This window comes from Eutrigla gurnardus (genome assembly GCF_963514095.1).
Source record: "Eutrigla gurnardus genome assembly, chromosome: 12".
NCBI lineage: Eukaryota > Metazoa > Chordata > Actinopteri > Perciformes > Triglidae > Eutrigla > Eutrigla gurnardus.
This window is the reverse complement of record NC_139926.1, coordinates 15456323-15476405: the sequence shown is the minus strand read 5'-3', so window position 1 is coordinate 15476405 and position 20083 is coordinate 15456323. Positions and strand designations below refer to the sequence as shown.

The 20083-nt window shown below is 42.3% G+C and overlaps 2 protein-coding genes across 6 annotated transcripts in view; one reads left to right on the top strand and one right to left on the bottom strand.

Annotated features, from left to right (window-relative positions):
• Window positions 1–1418: 1418 nt before the first annotated feature.
• On the bottom strand, window positions 1419–13567 carry bin1a (bridging integrator 1a). Of its 5 annotated transcripts, XM_084023792.1 has the most exons (20): window positions 13332–13567; window positions 12371–12451; window positions 12044–12098; window positions 11835–11929; window positions 11586–11681; window positions 11276–11386; window positions 11066–11158; window positions 10729–10814; window positions 10521–10596; window positions 10080–10147; window positions 9688–9732; window positions 8790–8865; window positions 8411–8533; window positions 8110–8193; window positions 6378–6398; window positions 3894–4280; window positions 3307–3360; window positions 2900–2998; window positions 2685–2786; window positions 1419–2550 (listed from the first exon to the last, which is right to left on the bottom strand). In XM_084023792.1, exons 1-20 carry the CDS (start codon window positions 13416–13418, stop codon window positions 2449–2451), a joined length of 1941 nt encoding a protein of 646 aa, XP_083879918.1. In that variant the 5' UTR covers window positions 13419–13567; the 3' UTR covers window positions 1419–2448. The 5 variants fall into 5 exon arrangements, with proteins under 5 accessions (XP_083879918.1, XP_083879919.1, XP_083879920.1 ...); XM_084023793.1 differs by lacking the exon at window positions 9688–9732; XM_084023794.1 differs by lacking the exon at window positions 8110–8193 and having other exon boundaries at window positions 1420–2550; window positions 13332–13562.
• Window positions 13568–15413: 1846 nt separating this feature from the next.
• The window catches only part of tmem198aa (transmembrane protein 198aa), a 30460-nt gene continuing 25790 nt past the window's right edge, over window positions 15414–20083 (top strand). The window contains exon 1 of the mRNA XM_084022404.1: window positions 15414–15837. The gene's annotated coding sequence lies outside the window, so the exon portion shown is untranslated. The remainder of the gene's footprint in view (window positions 15838–20083) is intronic.

The following is a 20083-nucleotide window of genomic DNA, read 5'->3' as shown; positions in this document are numbered from 1 at the left end:
CGGCTAATGCATATGTGGAATCCCTTGTGAAAAAAAAATAATCCATGAAAATATTTTTTACATGCCCACTCCACACAACTTCACACAATTTCAAACAACAAGGAAATATAAAACACCACTGCCAAAGATGAAAACAGTCGTGTTTTTCTACTCTATAGGACTTTGGGGTCAGTATCTCTGTTTGGATCTTTAAAGCATTTTTATCTTGAATTCCTGTTGTCTTTGACTAAATTGGTATCTGATTACCAGTTGAATGCATACTTGTTTATTTTGGATTTTAAACAACAGGTTCAAACTATCATACCACAATTCAATCTAAACTAATACAAAAACCAGGGGCCCATTTTCAATGTTTCACAAGTAGGTAACTAAAGTAGGACTAAACAATGGTATGGATGTTTTTCAAAAGGGCTTGTTTCAGCAGCAGAACCCGAAGGACTAATCAGAGTGATTGCGGATCAGTAAACAGCAAATACTGGCGTGGAAACAGCAATGGTTAAAGTGATGGTTCGGAGTGAAATGCACCCGAGGTCATTTCCACCATGACATCCAGCCAAATACCCCCTCAGAAGTATTTTTAACGATGGTCAACATTGGTCAAGATAGCCACTATCAGCCGAATGGCTTAGTACTAGCGCTATGGTACAGAGGGTATATCTCGTAAATTACCCCACTAATAATGCATGGAATGTTACCAAACTTCTGCAGTAGTACACATAGGGTCTGTACTCACAAAACGAGGCATTTGAAAGTTTGTAAGTACACCAGGAGTTTATTTAAAAGGACACTTGCCTGATAGCTTCTATCCTCGGCTGCTAACGCTAACGCTGCGCCGACGCCACTTCCGTGTTTACCCAGCCGCTGCCGTGACGCGAGTTTCACGAGAGAGTATGAAAACGTTTCACTGAATTTTTATAAATGATTGTATTATCAGGTCAACACTTGTCAACACTTGTTGACCTGAAAATACAAGCATTTATAAAAATGCGTTGACCTGATAATACAATAATTTATAAAAATTCAGCGAAACTTTTTCATACTCTCTCGTGAAACTCGCGTCACGGAAACAGCTGGGTAAACACGGAAGTGGCGTTGGCGCAGCGGTAGCGTTAGTTAGCGTTAGCAGCCGAGGATAGAAGCTATCAGGCAAGTGTTCTTTTAAATAAACTCCTGGTGTACTTACAAACTTTCAAATGCCTCGTTTTGTGAGTACAGACCCTATGTGTACTACTGCAGAAGTTTGGTAACATTCCATGCATTATTAGTGGGGTAATTTACGACATATACACACTGTACCATTTGCGCCAGTACTTAGCCATTCGGCTGATCGCCCTATCTTGACCAATGTTGACCATAGCTAAAAATGCTTCTGAGGGGGTATTTGGCTGGATGTCTTGGTGGAAATTACCTAGGGTGTATTTTACTCTGAACCATCACTTCCATCAATCTTTACTGACACACTGCCCAGCCAGAGCCCCCAAAATAAGAAATGGGCACAGGTGAGGAAACCTACATGCTCCAAAAGAAAGACACTTGATGGCTACACATGTGGCTAAAACAGACTATTGCCCAAAATAGAGATTTGTTTCAACAACCCACTTGAGCATGAGAAAACCAAGATCAGCAACAACAGCGAGTCGCTAACGTCGAGAGCTGTCGTGGTTCCAGTTGTTGATGAGATTGTCAGTTTTTGTTTTTGTTTTGTTTATGCGTTGGTTAGATGCTGATTCTCCGCCTCATGTGTTCGAAGGTCTTTTTTGGGGGGGGGGGGGTTGCCAGCTCGGAGTTGGTCGTACTCTTTCAGTGTGTTAGTCTGCTGGGTGAATGTGAGGACAGTTTGTGTTTATCTTCCTGTCATCTTGGCTTCACTAAACACACCCTCGCCTTTTTTTAAACAGATTTCAGGGTTTAGGCCTATGCTGTTGGAAGGGATTCTCTACTACACTTGGCATTGTCGTAATAATGTTACAATATCCCCCATTTCTCATTATCAGATGAACACAGGCATGTCTCCAAACGCATATTCTCTGTTATGGTGGTGGAATATGCCTTGGCAAGTTTATGACATGGCTATGAATAAAATATTATAATGCAATTGCAGCAGTAGCCACTGCAGAGGTACCCATCCCTGTATCAATCCTGTATGATTGGTATTCTCTAATCAATACACCGAATAGCAACTATAGTGCAACAAGACATCGAAGAATGGGACCCATGAAATGACTACATCTGTAATTGTAAATCTTCAGGAAATACCAAGATCCACTTTTAGCAAAGTGTAGCAGACCTTAGAAATGCATGATATCAGCCAGGGCTGTGAGAGCTCGGCTTCTATGGCCAAAGTCCTAGTAAAGATACAGTATCAGGGCAAGAGAAGGAAGAAAGGAAGGAAGGATTGAGGCAAGAGAGATGAAGAAGGAAGCTGGAATGATGCCCTGTCCTCCTTCCTCACAGCCTCTGGGTGAAGTTTTCAGGGAATACTCCTTTAGCGGCATTTTCTTTCTTCTGCAGCCAGTCATCCTCTATCATTCCCATCAGCCAGCCGTCATCCTAAAAACGCAGAAATGCAAATAAAGACACATAAACCTCACTGTTACACATAGTACAGTGTGTGTGTGTGTGTGTGCGTGTGTGTGTGTGTGTGTGTGTGTGTGTGTGTGTGTGTGTTGTGTGTGTGTGTGCACCTGTTCGTCAGGGTTGTCAAATGGGATGACCAGCACCACATCGCCAGTCTTCATCTCCAGTTCGTCCGTGTCGTTGGCAGCATAATCATGCATCACCTGAAGCTACATCACATAAATACTCACATAAATCATCTCCATATGTGCATACAAGATATATATATATATACACACACACACAGTATATAAACAAGATTTTTTTATTTATCTCGTTTTACCTTGAACAAGAAGCCAGGTGGCATTTCTGCAGGCTCTGGTGCAACTTCGGTAGATTCCACTGCAACGGGAGCAACGGGAGCAACGGGAGCAACGGGCGTCTGGAAAAACAGGTTTCATTGAGTGACAGGTAGAGCACACTGAAAAAACTTTCTTCATCGTTTAAAGAGATATAGGGACTCTAATTAAGTCCTGAAAGTCTTATTATCTAGAAAAACGATGTAACAAAAAGTGTATCTATAACCCAACTAGAATTATGTCTTTACCAAAAAAAAAGGGTTACTTGATTTTAGAAAAGGCCTGAAAAATGATGTGATGAGATTTCTAATAAATATGAAGAATGGTGGGTATTAGCCCTTAAATAACTATGTCATAGCATCACAATATAGACTATAACAATTGCACACACCTCTTCTGCTGGTGCTTCATCCTCTGGTGATGCAGCAGCTGCTGCACACTCACCCTGGGAGCAGAGAGACATGGGAGGATAACAGAGGGAGGTCAAAAATGAGGCAGACGAAAGTTTGGAATAAGGAGGAGGAAATATTGAAAGAAAGACAGACAGACAAGACAAAGACAAATACAAGCTGCACAGCCTAAACAGCAACAGTTGTGGCTAATACAAGCAATTATGTTGAATAGATGTAAGCTTGGATAGCATTTGCACAGCATACTATGTGCATGGATTTGTGTTTAGCAGTGACTGGGATTAGTTGTGTATTGAGAAGCAGGTGTCTATACTCTTCTCTTTCCTCAGCAATTAATGTCCAACTTGCCCTGTGTCACAGTTGATGCATCCACGCTGCTGGTCCAGATGCATCCTAAATCTTTCATCACAAGATTTTCTCCATCTTGCCACCATTTATACACACTTAATCTCTCTATTATCTGTTTCTTTCCAATACCTCACGCTCAAACCTCCTCCTCAAAAATCAATGCATCCATCATTTCCGTCCAGATGCATTTCTCCATTTTTTTTTCTCTCTCCTCGGTTACCTGACCCTCTTCATCATCCAGCGTAGCGGCAGCTGGTGTGGCTTCTTCCTCGGCAACATCAGCTGGAGACTCAACTGCAGGTGTTTCATCCTCCGGAGCAGGAACCTCTGTGACCGACTGGTCGATATCATCGCCCAAATCCTCTTGTTTTTCAGCCACGGGCTCATAATGAACCTGCTGGCTCTCATCATCCCCCCCTTCCTCCTGAGCTGGAGCCACGGGGTCATAGCGAACTGGTTTGGTTCCGTCATCCCCCCAGCCCTCTGTGGCAGCTGCTATGGGGTCATAGCGGATAGGCTGAGAACCGTCATCTCCCCAGGCGTCTGTGGCCGCAGCCACAGGGTCGTAGTGCTTGGTGTCCTCTTGCTCGGCACCACTGTCCTCATGCTGAGGAGCAAGGGTCAGGTTTCAAGGAGGTCAAAAGAGATATTTTATCTTACGGATATTATAAGGGGTTCATAAATCAAATGGTTGAAGACATTTTAAGGGACAGAAAGGCAAGGTATAAGGGATATGTGAGACCAGATTCAAGGGTTCAACTGGAGGAGAATAAAGAATGATTGTGTTTGTTATTTTGCTAATCATATTACATCATTTTTAATTGGGATGGCAATGACAATCAGCTGTCTGCTTCTACTACTACTTGGCTACATTGGGGCCAGCTGGGACAGTCCATCCCAAATCAAAAATGTTTCCTCTAACCTGTAGTGCTATTTATGATACATGAATACATTAAACTGCTCACAACAATTTCTGTGGATTCTCTTGAGTAACCAGGTCATTATTTCTGGAAAGAGACATAGTATGGTGCAGCCATATAATCCCATTATATTCAAGAGAAAGCAGATGTCTCAACAAATGATATCTCCAAAAACTAGCCGAAGCAAGACTGATAATTACCACTAAAGGTAAGAGGAAAAATATGCATTTTTTTTAAATTTGGGTTGAAGTGTCCCTTTAACAACTATTGGGTGGATTGGATCTTGGTTTATAGCCATATACCTGCAAACTGACAGCCTCAACTGTAGTTTGTCTTCAGTGCAAATGCGTGTATGCTAGCCCATTAAAGAAGTGGTAAGCATTAAAGCTGCTAATCATAAGAATTGTAGTATTGTCATTGTAAAAATTGAATATTTTGCAAAAAATATGCGCAGAAACGGGGCCAAGAAAGGTGCTGTGGGAGGATTTCAGCAGTGAGTCATCATCACCATCATCATCATGAGACCCAAGATTGATGTGGAAGGATAAACCTTTACGGGGGAAGGTTCAGATGAAATTAAAAGACAGATGAAGATAAGGAAGGGTGGCAGCAGAAGGCAGAAACGCAAAAGCTGTCAGCCTTTTCCCATCAGAAAATAGATGTTGGATCTTCCGCATGTAGTTTGCAAGCATGGTTTTGTATTCCCACGGCTATGTTCAGATGGAGAAAGAGGAAGAAAGCTTTGTAAGAGCAGAAGTGTTGTTCCTTTCTGGGCTATCACTGTCTTGCCTCAAGCTATACAGCAGAACTGTATGATTGTTGAGACACACCTCTCTTACAGTGATAGGGATGAACAAAAAAAGGTTAGTTAATGGTCGGGGGAGCCAAGTTGCGAGGCTTTGTGAAGTTGCCCACTAGCTCTCATGGGTTCGCCGGTCTCATTTCCATGAAAAAATCCACTGAAGACATGAGCAACTTCACTCAACTTTCACAACAAAACTGTTCCCTGTGTGTCACATGGAGCTAACATGTGAAGGACACATGTTGTGTCAATGCAACACATGTACATACAGGGATACGGAGGGCAAACAGAAAGAAAGGTGGGCGATTCAGTTACAAACCAATTTCACAAAGATGCGATAATTTACCATTCAATACACGCTAAACGAGTACATTTGTAACCTTTTCTGGATTTCAGTGGTGTCTTGCAATCAGTATTTATATGTTTTATGTCTACTGCACCCTAAGCTAGTTATTGCACATCTATCTACACATTCTCACATCTACTGCAGATGAGAGAGAGAGAGAGGATTGCATATCAGTCACCGTGTTTATTTGTTCAATATACATAACAGTATGAAATATCAATTTGTAACTGAATTATCCTGCGCTCCTTCCCAAGTTCCATTTGTGCTGTACAATCTCTTCAGTGTTTAGTGTTATCACATCAAGCACTGCAGACACAAAGACAACGCACAAACAGATTTGGGACAGACAAATGAAAGAGATTCAACTTATGGAAAAGCATGTTCATAAGCAGCAATGGCCATTACAGAAGTCCCGACCCAGCATCTCCTGCGTGTGTTGTGTACCGGTAAGCATAATGAGAGTGGGGCTTGTATAATGGTTACTTAAGGAGGAAATGTAAGTAATGACAAATGAATTGATGGGCTACTATGAACACAAATAAGAATATGCTGAAGAGGACCATGATCGTAATGATAATGTATTGTATGTTTTTTTACATATTAGAACATGTGTTAAGATGAGGATGACATGCTTACCCATGAGTCCCAGTTTGCAGGCTGTGGAAACCAGAGGCGACAGAATGAGAAGACAGAACTCAACTCTTCACAAAGCTCTTGAGTTTTCAAATTGCATTCAATAAAACTTTCCAGTGCGGATCCCATGCTCTATACCATTGCGTAGCTCTCCAACAGAACAAGGGTATACAGGCAACAAATCTGAGGTACTTAAGATGTAAGTCTAAAGACGTGGTCACTGTCATATGTTTATTGCATGTTTAGCAGAACCTTCACAATGTAAGGTGATATTTTCACACAAACAATGTAGCAAAAATCCTTTCAATGAGGCAAATGAGAACTGTTGGTATACATACTTACATATATATATTACATACATATATATATTACATACTACATACATATACTGAAACTAAGAAAAGACGATTTGGCGACTCAAAATAATTCGATTTTTAAAGTTTTCCATGCACCTGTGATTAAGAGAATTTTTGGTGGGTAACTTACAATATGTAACCCTAGTTCTATAAGCACAAAAAAAGCCTTCCAATGGACTCTGTTGATAATACATACCAGCCAATCAGTACATACACTACCACAGTATATAAAGCAGCATACACCATTACCTGCCATCCTACACCCTATTCAGTGATCGGCGTAGGAGCAACAGGGTCCCTTGATAGGGGGATCGCCGGGTTACACTATCGTAACCTTCATTGGAATGCGTTGAATGCAATCCCTGGAGGACCAAGAACACTGCCTGTAGCTTAAGGAGATTGATCCTCCATCAAGGGCCACACACCAACCACCACTGTGAACCACAACAGCCGCACCACTGTCAACGCTGTCACCGTTGCACCCTTCCTCTGCCAGCAGCCTGCTGCAGGGCCGTCGGTCTGCATGCGTTGAGCACAACCCCCAGATATTCCACCCTTCGGTCTGGCAACGGGCCACTCTACTCCCAGTTGATCATGAACCCCAGTTTGGCTAGGTGTGAGATTAATTGGGCCTTGCCCCTGCCAGGATACCTTGATATGCAGCAAGATGCTAGAGGGGGTGAGACGAAAGCTGCCTGTTCCCTACATGTTTATCTCATGATTGAGTCTAGTTTGCCTGGATCTGGTACCTACTGACTGGGTTAAGGTATACAGTAGGCTGCATGCTATTAATCTGTCAGGAATAATAATTCCAAAAACTAAGGCTGAGTCACAGACCTGGATCAACAGCTGAACATGAACAAGTGAAATAACCTTTCAAATCATGTGGGCAACTCTTAGGGTTACCTTGGTGTATGCTGAGATAAAGTAAGAACAACTTGTGTCATTCCAGAATTTAAAACTACATTTTAATATACGGTTCCGAAGAGAAAGCAGTAGGAGCAGAGCAGGGCTTTAGTCTAGAGTCCATGCCTTGAGTGATCTGTGGATAGTGCCGAAGCAGGAAGAAGTGGTCACTAGAAGCAGGTTATCATGCCATCATCCAACTCTCGTTTGGCAAATGGGAAGGAAGCAGAGCAGGTAACGCCTCAAACTACGCCAAGCTTTCCAAGCAATTTCATTTTGAATCCAGACCTATCAAGCTTGTTTCAATATATTTTAAAGTCAATACACGTCGGTGGCAACGTTTTACTGAACTAAAATATCAACATGTTATGACATTAATTTAAAAAAATTCTGAATCAAAAATAGAATCTCTTGTGAAGCTTGACATCTCTTGCATCTCTATGATCTATATGTTCATGCTATGAATCATCCACCTGGGTAACAGTAGGGGCTTTGGTTGCTTCACTGAAAGAGTCCAGGTCCATGTCCAACAGGCTGCTCACTGCAGGACTGTCAAACTGACAACAACAAGAATAGGGGGGCTCATTGGCTAACCGGGTGCAATAGAGGGTCAAGGAACAGGACAGAATAGACAGAAAATAGGATAGAATAGACTAGACTGTGTATAGGATGAGGGTTAAGGTTAGGAGGAGGGGCAGACCAGTCTCTGACCTCTGCAGGAGAATGGAAAATGAAAGGTCTATGGCTGTATGTCGACAGCAGCTGCTCACTAACCTCTGTAGGGGAGGTGACGCTGATATCAGGAGTAGCTGCAGCATCAAACAGACTGACGATGTTCTCTGTTTTCAACTCCTTAGATGGGGTCACTTTGGGTGGAGGAGGCACTGCGGGCCTTAGCTAGAACAGAGAGAGGAGCATGGTGATGAAGTCGTGGCACAAGCCAACTGAATATAAAGTTGTCTCGAATGAATATGAATCTGAATTGTGCTGCATTTTAGAAAAACTGACTTCAATAGTATGGATTTCAAAGTTGTATTTTAAACGTTTCAACTTGACATGTTGACAGTAGATGAAGAACTCAAAGTTAGATTAGAACAATAGATGTCTTTTCTCAGCAGACATTTTTACATGCCATTGCAGGATGATCACGTACCTTGGATGGAGATTTGGGGATTGGTGGCGGTCCTGCTGGCCTGAGGGTGTGGTTAGATGGTTCTTTTGCACTCACACTGAATGAGACAGAGAGAAAGGGAGGGAGAGACAGATGGAGGGCAAAATAGAAAATACAGATTACAGATAAAGTAACAAGGATGGGAAAGGATGTGAGAGAAAAGTCAAGCAGAGGTTAAAAGGTGCAGCTAAAATCTAACACAAACGTGAGATGTTACAAGGCATGCTCTACAAGAGTCCAAGAGCTGTCATGCAAGAAAAGTGAGCCTTCCTTTCCTCTATTCATTGTCTTCCTCCATCCCATGCAAGCAGGCTTTGTCTGTGCCTCCAGTAAATCCTCATAAGCGACCAGTGATAGCATTCACTGTCATAAAGAAAAGATATTCTAAAGCCTAAAGAAGTAGCCCCAAATCGATAGATATTTATTTATTTTCAATCATTGCTGGCCCAGGAAATGTTGTACTGCGGTGGCTTCAAACTCAATCAACTGGCACGATAAGGAGCTTAAGGTAGTACAATTGTACCTACACAGAGAAGGGGAGTAACAAGGGGTTTATAGGACCCCCCTATAGTATTTACCTGGCCATGTATATTCTGGCCAGGTAAACTGACTATCCACTATAGTCTTTGCATGTTGGGTTGTATTAGTTGCCTGGTGGACAAACATGCAGTTTTTCTCAACTCTTATGTATCTGCAGCTCTGGGAGCAAAGCTCCGTCATCAGTGTGTCCGTGAATTCACTTGCACAACCAAGCACATGTTCACCCTTAAATCTCCCAAGCCTGCAGATTGGCTGACAGACAGACAGCTGGACAAAGAGGTCAGTTGGACAGACAGACAAGAGTTGTGTCACCATGGTTACCACAGTTGCTGCCGGTTACCTCCTATTTGTTCCTGACGATGAGGCGCCGCAGGTACCTGTCTTTCTGAAAGGGGGGGTTCAGGGTGGCTCCTGGTTAATGCCATTTTGATAAGTAGTGATTTAATCCACGAGTTTCATATTTTTCGTGGGTTTTTTTTGATTTTTTCTTGGCTTACAGCAAAAAATTAATTATTTTGAACACAACCTCCCCACTTTCACAATTCACTCATTTAAATGTCTATGTTGGTTAAAATGACCAGATGATTCAGGTAGACTATCAACAAAATATCCAAACACTTTGGAGTAGTCTATCATTGTTACCTATTGGTGTACATCTATATATATATATACAGTTTATATATATATATTTTAAAACCTTTGATGTTAAAAGAGTATGCAGGGGAAACTGACTTGCTTGGTTGCTGCTCCGTGCCTGTTCCCTCCAATTTCTCCAAGACATCATACAAATCTTGATCCAACTGCAGAGTCAGAAAGACGGGCAGTTAGACATTAGACCTAATACCACTTTGCATTACATTGTCATCATCCTACATGGTTGTGGAACAATCGATGCACAGGATATGAAAAACAAATCATTACATTTTTGTTTCTTCTAATATGATTCAAGTGCCTTGGTCATGCCCAAATTCAGATTGACAGGATATAGGCTACAACTAAGATATTAATAGAGACGATAATCTCTCTTCAGACAATTAAAACCAAATATCCTACTGTTGGTAGAACAGGCTTCAGGTTTCATTGACAGTGCTGAATTGATACACTTGATTGAAATCTGTTTGTCTGGTCTTTATCTAAATTCTGCATAAATGAAGATCTATACACAGAACTTACCCGGCCAATTTCCTTGTGAAACTTCTCCTCAAAACCAGCCAAACTCTGGAAGGTGCTGACATAAAACCCAACACGACTACAAAGGGCAGAGGAGAGAGAGAGAGAGAGAGTATTGACTGCATTACTGGCTTGACTTAATTTAACGAAACGTAATTACAGCGTCCATCCACCAACAGGAGAATCACTTTCCACAAACACACATACACACCTGTTCCACAGTGAAGGTAATTCCTCTTGCAAGTCAATATTAATCTCCTCAAACACCTTCTGGGCTCTATCCAACTCTTCCTCGGCCTGAAACACACACACACACACACACACACACACACACACACACGAATGTGTTTGTCTGCAGTCGTTCTATCTTTGCGGTTTTCATTTTGTGTGTTGTTAGACAGCAGCACGTGACAGGGAACATGGGTTCAAACTGAGGACATCCTTGCTTTCATCCCATGTGTCTTTGACCGCCGGGCTACCAGCACATCAATTATCATTGTTTGGTAGTCAGTAGACCTTGTAGGAAGTGCGGGAGGATTATTGTGTACCTGGCTTCTGGACAGACTGCTCTGGGCAACATTGTGTGCAGACAAGATACCCTGGGCCCAGCCTGGAGTGGCCCTCTCCAACAAAGAGGAGGGCTGGAGGAGAGAGCGATAATACAACAAATAAAACATCATTTTTTTTTTAATGTAAATGACATTATTATCAGTGTGCCACGCCTGTTTGTATGAAAATATATTTCAAATTTCTTTCACCTTGGTAATTTTAATGCCCCCGTCCTTTTTCTTGGTCTTGTGTGTGGTGGCGTAGTTGTGCCTGGCGCTGTCATAATCAACCAGCTTCCTGTCCCGCTTAGCTATACGTGCCTGAACAAACAGAGGGACAACACGTTTGTGTTTATTCTCCACTTGCAAGGATAAAGTCAGCTTCCATCTTCCAAGCACAATCTTGTTTTTGGGCTCTGTATGATTATTAAAACTACAGTTAGATGACAATATACAGTTTGATGTGGAGGAAAGCCAGGAAAGATGCAAAACATTTTCCGTCATGGTTGCTGCAGGTTACCTTGATGTCAGGGAACTGGCCCAGGTAAGTATCCATGGAGATGAGAGCGTGATCGACCAACTTTTGATGGTAGTCAGTCCACAGCACATCGCAGTCCTGCAGCATTGATGGACATAACAATGACTGGTAAGGTAAAATCGTTCCAAGAAGTAATTCATGAAGTTAAAGGGAATTTTCAAAAGAGCTATTCAACATCTCTCACAAGAGATATGTGTATTCCAGACACATTTCATGAAAATCGTTTCTGACCTCCACAACGGAATCCACCTCGTTCTTGCCGTACCACTCCGGCTCATACATGTCAGCCAAACACGCCTGCACATTCTTGGAGGACTCGTGCATGGCTGCGGACAAACACATATTCTACGTCAGTGGATACTTGCTGGTTATGGCGTGTATTTGGACATCCACGATTGTCTGTCAACATATATAGCTTGTTGCATGCAAGTGTGAGTCACCTTTCACCGCCTCCAGGTATGCCCGAAGGTCCCTTTGCAGTTTGCTGCCTTCAGTCTGGGGGGGGGGAACGCAAAACATGGGGCTTACAGAACAACACTAGAGTGAAATAGACATGTTCACTGCCTGCTGAGCCAGTATTTCATTTCAGACTCAGCAAATCCCCAAACAATAATAATATGTAGAGGGTTCAGATGTGATTAAAACATTCAAACAGAAAAACTTTGACTTCATTTGAGTATGCAATATTGGTCACTATTGATTTCATGGTCAAATTAGAAATACGACTCTGTCATACAGCACAGGGCCATTCATAGGAGTGAACTCACATATTGTTTGTTGAAGTTGATCACTCCCTCCTCAAAAGCAACATCTTTGGTCTCATCGGCTTTGCCAAGCTTCTGAAGAACCTGTCAGCCAAACATATGATAACATTATTGACGATACCAAGGTTAAGGTTACATTGATTCTGTTCAGATTTAGGACGGGGACTGAGATATGTGAACATTCACCTGTTTTCCTGCCCTGATCTCTCACTTTCTTCTAAGTTTAAAATCAAATGTGATGAAATGAACGGAATAGCAATACATGACCCAATGTTAGCTTTGTTAAAAAGAGCAAAAGGAACACATTAAACAAATAGTATTTAATAAGGATGACTAAATAAATGAAGAGAGATAAGTCACATACAGAATATAATACAAAATCCATATATGCATTATATGTGTCATGTGTTTCAACATAAAGTCACTCGGCCAAAATGTTGTCAATACATATGTGATCTGTTTCCTCTCTTGAATGGTGCTGTACATGATGCATTATGATGGACAAACAGCGCCCCCTGCCATTTATTCCGAGCACAACGCGCAGGTGCATTAACGTATAGGGCCTAGATCTATTCATATTGCCGTATGGGTAATAATTATCAACATGGTGCTAGCAAAATTTAACAGAGAGTTTCAGCATTTACCATTATATGACAGGCACGTATTTAATTACTCGGATAATGATTAAAAAGGGTAGAAACACATCAGTAATCGGCTAAATGATGAGCTCCAGCAGGCTATATCTCTGTAAACCGCTGTATGACATTGAATTCAGTAAGTGTGTGTTTTAAGTGGACATCCCCGTCACCAAATAGGCCCACAGCATCCCTGCCCTTGTTATTATGATGTCGTGATGCGACACTGCGCCTCGGTGGAGGACGGATGCGGCACCGCTGCTTCGAGGCTCGTAGGCCTGATCGTAATTCTCCACGTCGTTTCCCAGCCAACACGTAAACGAGCTTACCTTTTCTTGGGCTCTGGTTAGTTTTTTCTGGACGTTGCTGGCCACTTTCCCTGCGGTCAGCCCCTTCCCCAAATTCAACTCAGCCATCTTGCAACGTAGATCAAGTCTTTGGATGCTGGAAGGAGGTGAGATAAGAGCAATAACGATCAGATAGACCGCTACGGTGACCGTTGAGGCAAATGCATCAATGTCCAGTGGAGGAAATAGTTGCGATGGGTGTAAAGGTGTGATGGTATGGTGTATCTCCCGGAAGATGTGTATGCGGAAAGCTAAACTGTATTCTCAAATGTTGAGCTGCTGTGCGCGCGTCCGTGACAGAGGAGGATGCTGTCAGAGATGCTCTTAAAGGCGCAGATGCTGCTGCGCGTCCACACGGGGACCTGTACAATGCGAGACAGATGGTGGTACAGCTACATGATGAACACAGTGTGCTGTTTTAGAATAAAATTCGGCATTTACTATCCTGAACAAGGCTCGTTGTTGATCTTCTCAGTGTTTCCTGTATTACAACGTCAGACCTTAAGAGGATGAAGTCAAGTTTTAAAATTATCAGTGTCTCAAATATATATTATATGTCAAATTAATCCATGAAATTCCAGCCCAACATTCACAAGTTAACAAACAACAATCAGAAACCAGGCCAAGCATTCTTCTATTAATGCTTCAAAGACCCATCTGTCTAAATCTGATATATCATTACATAACACGTAAAGTGATATGACAGCCATTAATGAAACAGTATCACTGTAGAGCAAGTGACTCAAGAAATAAACACCTTCCAGACACTAGTTTAGACATTTAGGTCTTAAAGAGGGCGTGTTTATATTTATGCTGTGCACCTTGGTGGATATGATCAATCAAATATATCCAAAATCAACGTATTAAAACAAGCCATCAATAGGAAAATGAGTATATGATGATGAAGGCTACTTGCAATCACTAGCTGTGATACCCTGAGAGCACACGTATCTCCTCCGGGATGGTCAACACCTACATTTGAACTATGTTCACTATACAACATGTTTTATCTGGTGATAAAATGTGTTTCGGATTCAGGAGCTCACCGGGAGATGGCGCCATTGGCCCATATCATATCAACATACAAACGTAACGTATGGAGCCCGAGTAAATGATTTGACTGTATTAAAAGCTGTCTGTTTTCGCTCAAAGGCGTCTCACGGAGGAGTGAGTCTCTGCAGACGCATAGAGGGGGATCTGCCAACATCACACAGAGCAGGCTGCTCCCAGTGATTGTTAGTGGATTCATAGTGAGTCGATCTAGAGTACAAGTTGCTGAATTTGTTATATTCCTTCACCCGATGAAGGACAGCATCCCACACAATACTCTAAAATGTATTTGCGTGATATATTTTTAATAGAAACGATCTACAGGTCTGTATTGACACAGGTGGCTGGTGCTGGCCGGGAGCTCTCCCAGGTCCTGAACTGGGACTCTGCTGGGCGGAGGGTGGTAACAGGCAGCGGAACAAAAGGCTCTCCAAACACCGGGCGGTACTTGTGTTGTGTTTGTCCAAGCCTAAAATGAAAATGAAATGTAATTATATATCCGTTGCATGATCTAGCACGAGAGCAGCAGCCTTGCATGTGAAGGGTTTAGTGTGTGATTACACGGGTTTGTCATAATCTGCCAAAACAACAACAAAGACACTATCAATACGGAAAATGAAAAAAAGAAAGAAAGAAAGAAAGAAAAAAAAGCACTTGTTTTTGATCACTTCTGGCATTTGCAATAGATTTTGATGACAGGTAAGCCGTCTGTCCTCCTTGTGAATGAAGTGCCTCGAATACCCACTTTCTCCCTTTCCTCTTCCCTTGTCCCCTTCTTTCCTTCCCCTCATCTCTCCCTCGCCGTCTCTTTATCCCCGACAATAACAACATTTGGCCACGAGTCACCAAGCCCATTCGTTCCCACATCCACATGAATAGCTCCTCTCCTCCTCCTCCACCACCACCACACCACCCCCCTCTCGTGCTGCGGGAATGGTTTAACCCGTTGCCCACAGCGAGAGCGAGACAGGGAGCACAAAGGAAGCGCGTACACATTGGTCGATTTAGGAGGGATATAATAGGGGGGGGAAAGCATGATGTGAACACGGAATAAAGAAAACCGCAAGGCACCGTTTCCATTCCCCCCGTCGCTCCGGTTCCATTAACGGCGTCCACTATTCCATGAGGTGCCGATGCAACAACGTCTGTCTGGACAGCGGAAGAAGACAGACACGAGCGTGAAACAGACGCCGCGAGGAGTTGAGCATTGTTTCATCCTCGCGCCAGGCTTCTTTTTGTGTGTGTGTGTGTGTGTGTGTGGAGTTGCTTCGCTGTTTTTGTGTTCATGTCTCGGACCGAGATATCATGATGTTGGCTTTTTCAAGCAGACAAGTGGAGATTCCCTTCTTCTTTTTTTAAAAGCAGTTTTTTTGTATTTTCCTCCCATGGGCTCGGGGATGACAAAGGGGAACACACGCTGATATGTTGCATTTCTGAGGTGAGTTTTTTTTGTTGTTGTTCCACGTCAAATTACAGTTATGCTAGCATTATCGCGTAGGTGTTTGTTGAAATTGAGTCTGCCACGAACAACAGAGACTTAAAGTGTAACGTTTTTACCCCCTCACAGCCCAAACGAGCCACATTTCACACGGTTAAAACGCTCCCCAACAGCTAATCATGTTGCCAAGAGACCTTCTCCCCATCACTGCGACTGCCTTTGAACATTTTCGACAAGACACATAGAGGACGGGCTCCGCTCCTATTGTTTTCACTCTATTGTTTTCAAACCGTCGCTTTGACGGCGAATTGGGATGCTCTGAAAACAAGGCGCGAGCACTTCCAGCCCTCTCAACGGCCGCATATCAGTGACAGCCAGATTAATCCTTCATGATGTGCGTGTGATTAATAATTGAAAAGACTAAACTCCGAATTTGACACCCGTGTGCATAATTTGGTTGGACAGCGTGTAAACACCGGGAGCCAAATTGATTTGCACTCGCAGAAAGTCACGTGCACCAATGTCCTATCTGTCTGTCTGTCCATTCATTAATCCATCCATCCATCTATACCCACCAACAAACCGTCAATGGGAGTTTATACAAAAACAAAACACAAACAGAGGGAGAACAATATCTCTCTCTACACCTCCTCTCATCTTTGGAGTACAGTAATAGCACCTTCATAATTAGTAGTTTGCTGGAGCAAAGACGAGGTAATTACATGCAGCAAGACTGCTGAGCCAACTGTGCAGGCATTTTCTTTTATTTCCTTTTGTTCAACATGCAAATGTTGTCTTTTTACCCCTGATTGTTCTGAAAATGGCACAGCTTGAACTTGTGTGTTCTCTCTCCCTCTTCTGCAGTATAAGATAGCATTATTCATAAATGGATGAGTGCTGTCGTCTGCACTGTATTTGTTGGTGTGTGTGTGTGTGTGTGTGTGTGTGTGTGTGTGTGTGTGTGTGTGTGTGTGTGTGTGTGTGTGTGTGTGTGTGTGTTTGGTACTGTTTGTGCGGATCTGCCAATGTGGTGCAAGGTGGAGACGTACAACATACTGTACATACGTGCCTACTTTGAGGTGTGAAACATAATAGCCAGGGTCACACTGAAATCCATGAGCCCGATCTATTGAGAAAAAATGATGGTTTTGAAGGTTTTGTATTATTTGAATAGAGGATGCAGAGGGAAAGTTGCCATGGGAAAAAGCATGAATAAGATGGGGCGTATAATAGTGTTAAGAAACCACTGTGCAGCCAGTGGTACACTCACTGAATGTGTGCTTTTGTTTGATTGAATGATGCACCAGAGAGCACATTGGTGTCAACCAATAGAGTTTCTTACTTTGCAGTGTGATTAAATCTTTTAATAAGGCTCTCTTTCAGTTTGTGGTTTATTTCAGGGGCTGAACTTTGAAGCTGTGGTTTTGGCTTTGGGCAATAACTCGATGAACATGTTCAGAACTTAGATCTTTATCACATTTTTCCCACCATTTATCAGATAAAATGTGGCCAGTCGTGCATGAATTTTTAGGAACACGTATTTACATTCAACTCAGTGTCCCCCGAGCTTTCTACTGTTGGCAATCGTGCTGCTACACTGGAGCAGTTGAGGGTCACCAAGCAGGGCACTGCTTTGGGAGGTATTGAGCAAAATGAAAGTGTTTAACATTTTTACTTGTATTCATTCATACGGCCCTATGCTATGAGCACTGTAATTACTCCGGTTGAAAGGTGTTATTATATTATGCACTGTTCTCTTCCCACACTGATTTCTCAGTGTTTGACTAATGACAGTTCTTGATATCGCATTTAACTCTCGGTGTCATGTGTGGTCGTTGTTTCAGATGAGATGAGGAGATACTGAGGACAGTGAGGGGATAGAGATGTGACGACATATTGGGATTCAGTCCCACGCCTTTAAAAGCCAATTAAAATAGCTTGAATGAGGCCCAACGTATGGTGCTTCGCTGATAGTTGGACTTCAGCCAAAGGGACAGGCTAAGAGTTTATGAGAAGTGGGGCCAGAAGTCACACATTCTGTCTCTTTGATGGCTTTTTACCTTTCTCCATAAGAAGGTTAGGGTTCCTCAGGATCATATATGATCATATGCGCTCGCCATGCAGAATTTTAATCGGTATTAAGCTCCAAGTTCGAAATGTTTTAAAGATGAGGATGGGTACCAGAGAGACTACCATTCATACATGGGTTGTACATGTTGCTACGCACTGTGTCATGCTTTGACAGGTTATGTAAGTACAGTGAACATAAGCCAAAAAGATTTGGACTCAAGGCAGAGCACAACGCATCTACAGGGTATTCTGTGTCTGACAGTCTGCAAAAGGCCTCTGTGTTTTTGTTATATATTAAGGAAAAGGGTCAATGGGAGGTTAAAGAGGGTGGACAAAGAAAGAGCGAGGAAGGAAATGGGATTTATCAGAGCAATATATCAAAAATGAAAGCAAAAAAAGAAGGTAGGAGGAAAAAGGTAGAAGGGGCAGGGCTATGACTTATTAGAAGTGGAGCCTGAGAGGCATACAGAAGTTAATAAATAAAGAATAACCATACAATGAGGAAAATGGCCTTCAAGAATAATGGGCAGGGTGGAGAAAGAGATGGAGGAGAAAAGGAAGGGGAGAGGACTTAGAAGGGAAAGGATGAGAGGAAGAGAAAGGGTAGAGTCGATCCTAATCCCATTAATACACACCAGTGCTGTCCTTCCCACTGGCGTATTCACATGCGCACAAGCTGTTTAGATATATTGCTGTTTTGTTGTGCGGCTCACGAATATACTGTGTGGACGGCCATTTAATGATTTGAGAACTACATTTGCTAAATGTGCGCTGGTCAGGATGGGGTCAGTGTAATGAGGACAGCATCAGGTTGGGAGCTTCTCGTTTCAACCAGATCTGACTCGCAGCTTGTAAGAGTTCTCTGGCAATGTGGCATGTTATGTGTGTGATTTAAATCGTCTCTATATGGTCCAGACACACCTACTGCATCTGTTTACAGTATTTATGTGTTCACTGTAAAGACTCAGGAATCATATTTTTCAGAATAGGAAATCCTGGTTCATCTGCATGACAATTGAGTCTGATATTTAACTTAATTCCAGCCAATGAACCGGTGAGGCCATTGGTTGTACTTCATTTGTAATACATACTAATACTGTATGTGTGCGTGTGAATGTGTGTGCCAATACAGGCGAATATCGATGGATAAATAAAGCAAATTGAGCCCACAGTGCTACAGTGGAATGCAGTAATTCAGGACAGGTCTACAGAGAGACGGAGCTGTGAGCAGCACAGCTAATAGAAACAGTGGAAGATGGAAGGCAAGGATATATACAGAGAAACTGAATTTGTGTGAGTGTGTTTCTCTATGTCTGCAGCCTCTTGTCCTGTTCTCACAGACATCCGTGTGCTTGCCACTTGTGGAAAGGATCCAAGTGTGTTTGCTCAAGTCCTCCTGCACTTAAGTACAATTCTCACGTATAGGTACTTCACTGGAATATTGCAATTTCATACTTTATGCGTCTGCTCCCCTGCCTATTAGAGGCAAATATTGGACTTTTTTGCGCCAATGTATTTATTTATTTATGAGCTATGCTAACAAGCAACTTTGTGGTTTAAAAAAGCTATAATGATCATGTATGGATTTGTATAGTGCTAACTGTGTATCATGTTTCAAAACCCACCGTGACCAGATACAGTATTGAAATGCTGTTTACATTTTAATGAGTTATTATTCACAATATTCCAGTTTTATAGAAGAATATAACAGTGAAAATGGCCATTGTTAGTTTTCGTGTATTTTTTTTTTACATTTACATTCAACAATTTGAATACACTTCGAGTATTTGAACAATTTGGAATCTATACTCTGAAAGATCTAAGTACTTCTGTCACCTCATGAGTTTGCAGTATTACTTTAGGGAAAACAGCAAGAAGGAAATAATTTTCTTTTACTGCTCGCTGGAAACAGGAACAGCATAATTAAGCAGCATGAAGATGATTATGTAGGAAACGGAGGCATAATGGTTTTGAAAGAAATGGCAAATTGCTTTACGCTGTTAGAAACGTTCTGCATTCCTCTGTGCATTGAATGGATTAGCCTCAGTTGCCTGAATACCTGTAAAAATAAGATTTCCCTGAAACTTGCTAATTTCATGCCTTTTGAGTGTCACTTTGACGTGCAGTCATACAATTATAAACAGGCACCATCAGCTCACAGGGAACTTCTTGAAAG